The 13,148-nt window shown below is 34.2% G+C and overlaps 2 protein-coding genes across 2 annotated transcripts; both read right to left on the minus strand.

Annotated features, from left to right (window-relative positions):
* Window positions 1–4,666: 4,666 nt before the first annotated feature.
* HELRODRAFT_162237 (hypothetical protein) lies at window positions 4,667–8,877 on the minus strand (the record flags this gene model as incomplete). The annotated part of the gene is made up of 5 exons (XM_009024500.1): window positions 4,667–4,825; window positions 4,919–5,925; window positions 6,041–6,358; window positions 6,448–6,507; window positions 6,603–8,877. The coding sequence occupies 5 exons, from the start codon at window positions 8,875–8,877 to the stop codon at window positions 4,667–4,669; spliced, it is 3,819 nt and encodes a 1,272-aa protein (XP_009022748.1).
* A 1,544-nt stretch (window positions 8,878–10,421) lies between these two features.
* On the minus strand, window positions 10,422–10,784 carry HELRODRAFT_162238 (hypothetical protein; the record flags this gene model as incomplete). Its single annotated transcript, XM_009024501.1, has 1 exon — window positions 10,422–10,784. The coding sequence occupies one exon, from the start codon at window positions 10,782–10,784 to the stop codon at window positions 10,422–10,424; it is 363 nt and encodes a 120-aa protein (XP_009022749.1).
* Between the last annotated feature and the right edge of the window lie 2,364 nt (window positions 10,785–13,148).

Below are 13,148 nucleotides of genomic sequence, written 5' to 3' on the forward strand. Positions count from 1 at the left end.
TTGCTTTTACATTTATTATAAAAAAATTAAATCAGGAAATACAAAGCTTTGTCAAGAATGGTCTTAGGGAAACATCTATTTACTAAATTTATATTCTGCATTAGAAAATCATTTTAATCTTATTCAATTATTTGATGACCGACTTAATGAACAGCCGAAAGGTGCTTCAAGTGCAACAGAGTTGGACATTATGCTCGAGACTGCAGAGAGGAGCAAGAAAGATGCTACAAATGCAACCAACTTGGGCACATTGCCAAGGATTGCAACCAACCTCAGGAAGCTGGTTTGATTTATCTGTTCATTTGTTATAACTCCATTATTTCCATTCAGTTCTGCTTTTGTATGTGAATTGCTGTGCTGTCAATTTTAAATATTTTTCTCTTTTAACTAAATATTAAAAACATGCAACTATTTTTATGCTTTGACAGTTTCCCAAGAAAAAATAATTTCCTTTCATAATTTACGCAATATTTTTGCTCAATACTTTTAAAAATGGTCATTCATCTTTCTTTTGTAGCATTTTCAACTTATTAAAGCAATTATTTATCAAGCACTGGTCTATTCAAACTGATTGTGTAAATTTGTTTGTAAATGCATATTATGCCTACATATGTACTTGTGCCCAGCAGATTCCTGTTACAATTGTGGCCAGCCAGGGCACTTGCAGAGGGACTGTACAGCAGGAGATGCCAGAGAATGTTACCAGTGTGGACAGAAAGGTCATCTGGCTCGTGATTGTACAGAGACCAAAGAGGAAACGCGTGAATGTTACAGTTGTGGGATGAAGGGCCACCTATCATTCAACTGTCCCAATGCTGGAGAGGGTGATTATGAGGATGAGGCTCCTATCGTTTGCTACAAGTTCGTTCTATGTATTCTCTTATACTGCTTGTTGCTTGTATAATTGTTTTTGCAATTAAATGTTGTTAACTGTGATGTCGCTCGGCACTGGTTGTTATGGAGACGTTATTTTGGCAACAGTAACAAACTGAAAGCTTGTTTGTAATGAATAGCTTTTGTATGTTGTATTGTTGTATGGTTTAGTAAATTTGTTTGAAACAAAGTGAATTAGAATTATAAAGTAAAAATCATATGAAAAGGACCTGGGTGAAGGTTAGGTGTAAGTTGTAATATTACTTATATGTCCCAGGTCCAAGTACTGATGGTAGGATTATATAAAACAGAGGGAAATAAAAATTCAAACCAAAAGAATTTGAAAAAATTAAACCAACTGGTTATAAATTAATGATATTTGAATGTGTACATTCAAACCAAAAGAATTTGAAAAAATTAAACCAACTGATTATGAATTAATGATATTTGAATGTATACATGCCTCTACTGCCTGAACAACATCCAATGCCTCTGATGTAATCAAGTAATGCCTCATTACTTGATTCTTATAAATACCTCTACACCTTTTAACTACTAATGTTGATTTTTATTGATTTCCTAAATAGGTGCAACAAAAAGGGCCACATAGCGAGGAATTGTTTCAACAAGGCAGACCCTATGAAGTGTTATAATTGTGGACAGACTGGTCACAAGGCTGCAGATTGCACGAAGATCAAAGAGAAGGAGGAGAAATGAATGAATGAGTGAGCATATTAGTTAATGTTTGATTGATTGATTGATGGATGGATGGATGGATGGATATATGGATGGTTGATTGTTCGCAATGGTGTTGAGTTGGTCGTATGAATAATAATTCATTGATGTGTCGTGATTAATTTATTGCCAATGTTATTATTTAATTGCATGGTCTATGTTGATTGATTGATTGATTTTATTTAAGAAAAAATGTTATTATCTAGCGGTTGAAATTATTTGTTGAATGTGTTGATAGACGAAATTTCATTGACTGATTGACTGACTGATTGATTGATTTATTTATTTATTGATTCAAACCAATCGATAAATGGTTAACTTTGATGTAGGGTTTGCCTGTGCTGAGTTAGCAGGATAATGATGATGGTTATAATGTCCAGAAAATGTTATGATGATGGTGAGGATGTTGATTGTGACTGTTACTATTTTAGTTGGTTTTCAATTTTCTGAAATGACAATAATGTGCGAATGTGTGTGTAACGTGAATGTGAGTTAATCGTTTTTACAACTTAGAATGAATGGGGAATCATTTTTTTATTTTCATTTCTTCGTTAATCTCGACCATATTTTCAACTTCGTTAAATTTGTTAAGTTTCATTTTGGTTAATAAACATTTAAAAATTTTTTTTGTGTTGTACTATTTGCTACAACTCTTTACTAAAATATTGTAAAGCCAGCTTAAAGTATCTGATCAAATGTTCAGATTTCTTTTTAGACTTAAAACTCAATTTATAAATTAAATAACATTTTTGCTATTTTATTATTTTATTTTCAGGTTTTACAAGATATTATTTGATACTTTTGTTTGAAAAAAGGCATAAATGTTAATGGTCTTTATGATTTTCATCGTACGAATGCATTTATTCAATTCGTTAAACTCACCTGGAATGTAGTTGAATGTATTTAATCACTGAATAACCAACCAACTGTAAATTTGTATTCAGCCTAGATTATATGGTTATGAATTAACTTTTTAATGGAATTTCGATATGTAGATTATTCAGTCATTCACATTTAAGTTCATAGACATGATTTTTGAATTTCACAAGAGCATACACGTGCATGCATATACCGTGTATGTATTTTGACGGATATGTGTTTATAAATTATATATATATATGTGTGTGTGTGTGTGTGTGTGTGTTTGTTTGTTTGTTTATATAATTTTAGTATATGTGTGTTTGTCTGCATATAAGTGATGTGTGAACCAACAATTCGTAATTTATTTCTACGTTTTTCAATTTTTTTAAAGTTTTTTTTTTCTTATTAAATGTTTTTGGTTGATTGATAGCTATTTTTTGTACGTTTTGTTTTAAAGCAATGAAAGTAGTAGATTTTAGTGCGTTTTTAAAATTCTTTATTTTTTATTGGCTGTAATGGATATCCTCTTATAATGGTTGTTTTAAATTTTTTAAATTGAAGATTAGTTCCTCCTCACTTTGAAAAGTTCATGCTTGCATCTTCCAACAATGATGATGGATGGATGGTGTTAATGTAATTATATTCTAATTGTGTAAATATGTAACTCAATGTGTTCTGTTCATAAATATATAATGTGTGTTACACACATTGTTTCTTTTGGAGCTATAATATATATATCGTTTAATTATAATATGAAGAAATGTCATTTGATTCAATAAATACTTTAAAGTATGTGTTAGCAGTTATGGATGGAGGTGGGATGGGAGACTCCTGCCTGCCCGAGCACACACTGATGATGCACTTCCATAAAAGGCGGGCTTAGGTCGATTCATTACAAGATTTCCTGTAACTTGGATGATCCAACTTTCATCAACACGTGCAGATGAATATGTGGAGATACAAAGTTATTTGTGCATGAATGTATTAATACACTGTTTATATATTATGTTGTGAATACTTATTGTGCACGCGTCCATCACATTTTTATTCAGATCGAATCGCAAGAATACACACATACATATATCTATATAAATACATTACTTATACATATGTATTAAAGTATATGTGTGTGTGTGTACACTTAAATATACTTTTGTCGAACACATAAAAATACGCATACATGCTTTACCACTTACACATTTTCGCTTTATTGTAAATTTTGGATGAATTGTTGCAAGCAATTAGGATCTCGAAACAAATAAGTGATTTGGGTTTTTGATGCTTCTGATAAATGTTTCTGTTACAAATTTTATTCTTTTTTAAGCAATATACATATATAACAACGCTTTTAATTTTACTGTAATGTAGCAATTTGTTTCCTCTGGAACTATGTTTAAAAATTATTGGGACGTTAATGGTTGGTTTATGATCCATGGTCATTTGATTCACTTTAGTTTTTTGTTTCACGTGCCTGCTAGTGTTTTGTTTTCATGTTCAACATTCTGTCTCAACCTCAATCAATCATTAGATATGTAAAGTACATTAATAGATCATTTTAAATGGCTATAAATAATGCAACAGCTAACGATGTTGCTCCTAATGCACTGTATGAAGATATTTTTTCTGAATTACATATGGCGTATGGTCATTAACTTGAACAATATTAACATAATTTTCATATCAGTTTATCTAATTTTAGTGTTGTTAGACTGCTAGAGTTTTTGGTTTATGCTTTCATTATCTTAAATTCATTCGGCTTATTTATTTTCAGGTGTTGATAATTATGGGTTAATTTGAAAATTTTCAATTTTTTGTTATGGACATTGAATACCGTTTAATTTATTTTTATATAAAATGTTTTCTGACAATTATTATTCATTAGAATGTTTTATGAAAGAAAAGGTTGGGTCGAAAGAGTCTTCTTATACCAGCGTGTTCTAACGGCATGGTGTTCGTCTTTCAGAATAGTTTAATGGCTATTTACAATTTTGTATCAAATTTTTTTTTCACCAATAAAAACGTCTACGGATGTTTATTGCACAGAATATACATACATGGATACGATATAAATTTGAATTGTTTAAATTTGGAAAGAACGTCACAAGCGTGTCGTTCATTTCCACTGCAGTTTTATTAGTTTAACAAAATAGTATTTATAACATTACAGAGATTAACAATATTAGTTGGACGTGAAAAATCACATCCCGACATCAGGTGGAAAAGAAATGGACAGAAGATTTCTGACGATGGTCATCAAACTCTGAGCTGAAGCCATGTTTAAACCTAGGTTCTGTGTCATATGGTCCAGTGTCAAGTAGGGCAATTGACTCCCACTTATTCCATTATTTTTGAGAGCCTACAGAAGTTTTAAAACATAAAATGAAAGCAATTATGATAATGCGATAACCTTCGTTTAAAGCGAGACATCAATTTAGCTACATGCACTTACTCTGGCTGTTTCTGCGCAACCGTCCAGTGATGCTACGTATTCAGCTAATTCTTGGACTGACCATTTCAAGAACCTTGGAGCCGAAAATAGTGGAGGTTGCAGAAGAAAGTCACTCGATAGCCAGCTTGACTCAGTGCCCGGAAATCTTTCGCTCTGGTTGCGATGCGGTGACAAATCGGAGTTGTTAGGAAACAAACCTTGACAAAAGGAAGGCTTGCTTGAAAAATTCCCGTTCATTATCATATTTGATCCAGCATCATCACTTTTGGATGACGAAGCATAAACTGGCTTGCCTGGTTTTTTGAAATCTGATGAATTTTGTTTCATATAATTGTAACTTTGGTTGCTGAATAACTTGCTTGAAGATTGTTGATTGAATAAGCCATGATATGAAGGGTCGTTTGAATTTTGTTTACTCATTTGGCTTTGGGATATTTTTTTCGATTTTTTACTATTACTCGACGGGCCGTTATTGCTTTTCGACAAGTCTAACGCATTGCTGCTTGAACCGACAACGTTACTGTCAGCAAAATCATTACCGAGAGCATGTTTGCGTTTTGTCGCTAGGGTGTTGGACAGTTTGTTAGCTTCTTTGTCTAAAGTCGCTTCACCGTTGTTATTGCCGAACCAAAATGGTGGCAACATGGAAAATTGATAATTCTCTTCTGGAGTTCTGCTGATGCCTCCACTTAATAACCCATCTTTCAAAAGAGGTGGTGCATCAATTTTACTGCTCAACATATCAGGAGAACCAAATTTATTCAACGGCGAATTTGTTTTTGAAGATGACAGTGAGGTTGGAGTGATTGGAATTGATGCTTGCGGAAACTTTGGTAGAAAGTTGTATGAATTGTTGAAATATTGTGAGAATGGCAAAAACGGAGGTAAAAAAAACGGATTGACAGCATGCGAACTCATCAGCGGCAGTGATGAAAAGAACAAATTTGTATAATATGCATTCAGCCAGTTACTGTCCATCTGGTTAAATTCTTGTCTCTGTGTTGAGCCTGAATTGAAAATAAAAACTTTTCAAACTAAAGTTCATTCTTGCATCCATTTTTTTTATAGTTTAAAATTTGATTTATATGGTTAAATGTCGATGCATTAAATACTGCCTGTAACCTCTCGAATTGAGCCAGGAATGTAGCGGAGAGGATGTTGACTCGACAGTTCGTTTGCTCGATTTCGGGAGGGTGGCAGTACTACTTGATCTGGTTTCCGACTTTGTAGCATTTGAAACTGGGGTTGATGGTGGAGCCGAGGATGGTGATGTCTTTGTGCAAGTCTGAGGAAATACGAATTCATTAGCCTCGCTTTGCATGGAATGTGCAGATGAAGATTTGGAATGCGTGCCGTCAGCATCTAATTGACTTTGTAGGTGAAATGCAGCTTTTTGTGGAGTTGATTTTTTTCTCCTATTCACGTTTTGTGGACATATATCTGCAATTTTATGTCAAAGTTAATTTTGTCTACATCAATATATACTTTGTAAATGAAGTGTTTAAAAAGAGGAAAGTTCAGAAACAGACCTTTGTTTTTGTAAATGTTGCTTTCCGTCATTGATCTTATTAACCACGGAACAGGTGGTCCTAAACAAATTAGTTTAAATTCAAGTTTCAACAATTAAATCAATAGAACACACAGAAAACGCTCTTAATATGTTGTTTAAAATTTTATAACTGACTTGATTCCGTTTTCGTTATTTTTGATGATTTCAAGGCATCTCCATAACTTTTCTTCCAATCGCATGTCATCGTTGTCCTTGCGCACGATATACAGTCATCGACATATTTCCAATTACTATCGTCTTCATCCTCCTCCTCCTCCTTGTTATCATTAGCATCATTAAAAACAGCAGTTTGAAGTGCAGGGACGTTGGCATCCTGACAAACGGCCGACTGAGAAGGATTGGAGAACTCCTTTCCTCGATTCGGTTGTACGTGTTCGATGGATTGTTTCCTTTCAGCTGGCTCACTACATTCAGCGGTTGATCTGTTGAACGTGCTGCATTCTCTGTCTTTCGATGTATCGGACGAGTCATCATAGTGCCCTTTGTTGCTGTTATCCTGCTGGTTCCTGCAATTATTCACCTTCGCATCGCCGCTGCTCATAAATGGGCTGCATTTTGTATTTGAGGTATTATCAAGATTGCAATTATTGATATTGCCATTGTTGCTGATATTAGTGTTGTAATGGCTGTAGTTGTTGAACGGGACAGATTGATAGTCAGGACGAGAGCCTGAGTCATTACTCTGACTCTCCCCGCTATTGTTGTATTTAATAACGTTCTTCGCTATTCTGCTAGCATTAATATTTGTTTTGTCGCCATTATTTGTTTGAATGTTTTTTTGTTTGTTGTCATGCGCATGTCCGCCAACCTCATCATCATCATCATCATCTCTCAAATTGTCATCAGCGCTGATTTTATTGTTAGTGCTGGAGAACATCTTGTTTCCGAAAAATGAATTATACGATGGAGCGAGCACGTTGTTGTTATTTACATTGTAATTTCTATTATATTTATAATTGAAACTTTGAAGATCGCACAGACCTGCAGTTTCATCGCGTCTGAATTGTTGAATGTCGTTGGCATTGGATTGATGTGCGCTGGCTACGTTGTCCGTTTGAAAGAAATCTTCAGCAGCGATGTAACTCTTGAGGGCCTGCTTCAAATTCAAATTATCCCGGCTTTTGATGAGATCGTTCTTGTTCGTCTGCTCATCTGATTTTGTCAGTTGTGTTATCAGGTCATTGAAACTTGAAAAAGAACCTTCTTGTGATGTTGTTGCTGCAGCTGCAGATGGTAGTGCTGATGAAGATGATGTTTTTGTTGATGCTGATAGTGTTGATCCAACCGATGTTAAAAATGATGATGTTGTTGATGGTGGTGGTAGTGAGGCTGATGATGAAACACATGATGAAGTTGATGGTGATGATGATGATGCAGCTGAGGTTGATAATGATGATGCTCCGGCTTTAGAATTACGTTGGTTTGTTAAACCGCTACTAAGTTTAACGTCCTCGTCGCCAATATCGTTAATGTTAGTGTTAACATTGCTTTTGGTGAAGTTGTTGTTGATGTTGTTATTGTTGTTGTTGTTATTGTTGTTATTGTTGTTGTTGTTACTAAAACTGGCTGCATCCTCGTCGTTTTTATTTTGATTGTTAACGCCGGTGACACCCATTTTAAAAAGATTTGTTTCGCAACTGTTGGCAGCGCTGTGTGAGTACTTCAGACAATGTGACGAGGTGCTACTCTCTGAGACGTTCAGAGGTGGCATTGAAGTTGAATCTTTGACGCTGTTTGTCACGTGTGTGGATGACGTTGTAGAAGATCTGCAATGACTTAAACCACCACCACTACCACTACTACTACTACCGCTACTGCTACTGCTGCTGTTGTTCTTTTTCTCACTGCTCTTGTTTGATTTTGTTTCGATACTTTTATCGTTTTTAATGCCGTTTTTATTCTTATCGCTAGTTGAATTTTGCAAAATAGGCATGTTTTCTAGGAATGAATTATCGTGAGAAGTGTTGTCGTTTGAATTGTTATTAAGTGCTGTTGGTGTGCTGAAACTGTTTAAAATTTCGCTACAGTTCGCTGTTTGGTGATCTTCTTGGCTCATTATTTCAACTGTGTTTTCTTTGTTGAATTGCGCTGAAGTTTCTGATTTTGTTGTTTGCATGCTCTCGGATTTTAATTTATTGTTGCTGTTGATGTTGTTGACGAAAATGTTGTTGTTGTCGATATTGTTGTTATTGTTGTCGGTACTGACGTTCTTGTTGAAAATTTTATCAATATCGTTGTCATGTCTGTTGAACGATACTCCATTTGAAGTGCTATAACTGATGTTGTTTATGTTGTTGTTGAGACTGTTGATGTTGTCGTTAATATTGCTAATGTTAATGTTTATATCACTGTTCAGGCTTTTGTGATCAAACACTGAATCTATGTCCATTGTAACAGTTACGAAATATTGTGAAACCAGTAAGCTGATTTCCTTTTGCAGTGAGCGGTTTCCAATAACCAGTCGATAAATTCATAAAATTTTTCAAGTCAAATTCCAAACTTTTAATGTCTGATAAAAATCCTAAACTTGTACCTCCATTAGTTTTTATATTTTCAGAAAAATCTTTTTCATTGTTAAAAAATTTAAACCAAGCTACAAACGAACAGATAAGCAAAGAGATAAACAAACAGACAGACAGACGAACGAACGTTTGAAGAGATAACTGATTACTGCCAATAAAGTGAGGAATGTGAGATAACGAACGGATGGACGACTTTAATACTTAACACCACAACCGCCAACATCTACAGGCAATCTCTCTTCTAATGAATAATGTATAATGAATAAACAAGTATCAAAAGCTTCGTTCGCATCGTACACAGCCGTACATGAGGAAACAACGGAGGGAACATGCTCCTTATACAATTCATATCAAATAATACAAGCGTGCAAAAATGCATGCTCATATAAATAACATATGTCCATATAAACAACATAACATATCATATATATATATATATATATATATATATATATATATATATATACTTTTATATTACCACATATATATATATATAATATATATATTTACAAAAGTATATATTTATATGTTTATATTCATATTTGTTTACAAAAATATCTAGAAAATGTTCGTGCATAAAATAAACAAAAATGCACTGACTAACATATGTCTGTTAATATGTGTGCATTCAAGGAATTTATTTGTGGTTATGTTTGCATGCATGCATAAATAAATATACGCGTCTTTATACAAGCATATATGTCTGCCTGTATGCGTGTGTATGTATGCATGAATATGCGTTTATGCGTCTGCTTATTGTTATGTGTGTGTATACTATTTTATGTATGTGTGTAGGTACGCGTGTAATTGTGTATATTATACAACATGCACGCTCGCTTGTTAACTTGCAAGCGGAAACAACTTCAGTTAAACATGCCTCAATTTAAGATTTTCCATTCTCCTCCTAGATCCATACTTAAATGCGTGCAAGGTATATCAATTTAGCGTAAATATGAGTGTGTGCGTGTGTGTGCGCGCGCGCGCGCGTGTGTGTATGAAACAGAGAGAGAGAGAGAGAGAGAGAGAGAGAGAGAGAGAGAGAGAGAGAGAGAGAGAGAGAGAGAGAGAGATTATGATGCTAATCAATGAGTGTTGAAGAAAGCATGCATGCTTATTCAAATAATTAAATAAATATCGTAGTTTAATGACAGTTTTTATGATTTTAGTTTATTCGCCTTGATCTACACATGTAGGCTCGCACACACGTTCAGACGTGTATTCGATTTTTATTACACAACGTTTTAGGATATGGAAGTTTTTAATCTGTTCATAAATGAATTTGTATCAATTTTCATTTCTTTGCAATATGCCATTTATTGAATATGATCATCGAAACAAAGCAGCCATACATTACACCGTCGTCATCTTCGTCGCCATTTTATCTACGTCACCATTCTCATTCTCCTCGTCTTCATCCTATCTTCCTCATTTTCATCATCTTCATCGCTATCGTTTTCATCTTCATCTTCATTATCCTCTTCATCTTTTTCATCGTCTTCATCTTCATCTTTTTCATTATCATCTTCATCGTCTTCCTCTTCTTTTTCATCATCTTCATTTTTATCGTTTTCATCTTCATCTTAATATTCTTCATCATCCTCTTCATCTTCTTCATCATCTTCTTCTTCATCATTTTCATTTTTATCGTTGTCATCTTCATATTCTTCATCATCCTCTTCATCTTCTTCATCGTCTTCCTCTTCATCATCTTCATCATTTTCATCGTTATCGTTGTCATCTTCATCTCGGTCGTCGTCATTATCTTCGACGTCATCGTCGTCGTCGTCATCGTCATCATCATCTCGACAGAACAGACAGCGAAAGAAAGAAGCAATCGCATGAAATCTTGTCGCTCATATGCCGAGAGCATATACTATGTGTTATGTAGATGCCTGCCTGCCTGCCTGCCTGAGTGTGCGTGCATCTCTGCCCGTGTGCCTCTGTGCGTGTGTAAATGAAATATGTGTTTGTCTTTGCTTCTTTGTGCGTTCGTCAGCGAACATTTCCATGCTTGCATGTGCATACGCTGGTGTATACGCACACTATGCACATGTTTGTATTGTACAAAAAAATATATGAACTTTCATCCATTATATATATATATATATATATATATATATATATATATACATGTATGTATGTATTTAAGTATACTGTATATATATATATATTATTTACTCATGACCGATTATATGAATATATAATATTCAACTATGTGTGAATATTACACACACGTCCGTGCTTAAAACACAAATTTGCCTTTTTATGGGAAATATATAGAAAACATTTTTAATGATGTTAAACCAGGGGTTTGTATTGTATGCGAATGTTGCCTGAATGTTTTGACGCTCAGCCTACAAAGAAACAAACAGTGATTTTGGCCAAAGTCGATGTCATCGCTCCACTTTCATCAAAACATCAAATCACCATCATCATCATCATCGTTCTTGTCATCATCATCACTCGTTATTGAGGTATAATTATTTTATCCTTCGAATGTCATCAACTTTTCATCCAACTCCCACTCACATCGAGACTGTAATCATCTTGCTTCAATTCAACAAATTTCATTCTCTATCCTCATCATCCTCATCAGGACCGGTAACAACGACAACAATTTAATGTCACACAGACACTTATAAGGTTGCAAGCCAGTAATGAATGAATAAATTAAAAAATGAATGAAAGAATGAATGAATGAACAAATGAATAATTGAACGAACGAACGAACGAATGAATGAATGATGAATGAATATGGTTCTCAGATTAACGACAGCAACACCAAATAGCTATCAGTTGAGCTCCAAGAATGCACAACTACCAGTTCCATGCATTGTGCATTAAAAATTTGATTTTTATTCTTCAATTCTTTGTTCTTTGCTGTACAGTTGTACCCATATTAATTTACATACAAATAATATGCCTCTTAATATTTTCACACAAGCACACCAACACAAGAGCACACACGTGCACAAAAAACGCGCGTACACACTTGAACACACAATCATTTGCGAAACAAGGTCACATCACATGTCACTAACGTGTATATACACATGTGCAATGAAGCACTCTTAACTTACACACACACACACACCCATGCATGTATATTAAAGCATCCATGCGTACTTAGCTTCATGCACATACATAACAATATGCATGCATACATACATACATACACACATACATACATAGTATGCATATATACAACCATATATATATGCAAATTTATATATTTATATATACATACATATATATATATTTATATACATATGTAAACATACAAACATACCACGCCGCAGAGTGGAGCTTGAATGTCTCTTTAAATTTTTCCGCACATTTAATGCTTTCATGTTTCTCCTTATTCATTACCTCTCACTCCTCCTCCTCATCATCTCCATTCTACTCTCTATCTTGCCTTTTCTTTCAATTTATGTGCACACAACATGCATATATATATACATATATATGCATAAGAATATATATACATATATACATATATATATGATTATATATATATATATGTATATATGTGTGTGTGTGCGTGCGCGCGCGCGCGTGCAAAATATTTGTTAGCGACTAGTGAAATGAATGCAATGGCGATAATAAAATCGATTAAGACACGAATGCATTTTGTTCTGCAAGTCTGTACGCACCTCCACTCACCCACTGCTCGCTTGCAACCTCACCACGATATATGACTCTCCGTGCATGCACACACACACACACACATACTTCATATATACATATTAGGTGTTTATATACGTGTGTATATATGTATGTATATATATATGTATATATATATGTATATGTGTATACAATATAGATATATATGCATTTGGGCTTGTCTTAATAAATTTTGATGCATTCTTGGCGTAGATTAGTTTGTCATCAACTGTTTTAATTTATTTGAATTGCTGTGAGATTTTTTCTTGGCGGACGGAGCCAAAAATTTGTAGCAATTTTAAGGCAGAATGAAAATTATAAATTACATTAGGGTTGTATTGCCGAAATTTCCACGCCGAGCAATCAGACCAGAGAACATTTTCTGGATGTTAACTTTTACAAGATGTTTCATCGCGTTTGAAATTATTTTGTTTTGTGAATGCTCAAGCGACCAAAAGATCTTTCCATTTTGTAT

This window comes from Helobdella robusta (genome assembly GCF_000326865.2).
Source record: "Helobdella robusta unplaced genomic scaffold HELROscaffold_4, whole genome shotgun sequence".
Taxonomy (NCBI): domain Eukaryota; kingdom Metazoa; phylum Annelida; class Clitellata; order Rhynchobdellida; family Glossiphoniidae; genus Helobdella; species Helobdella robusta.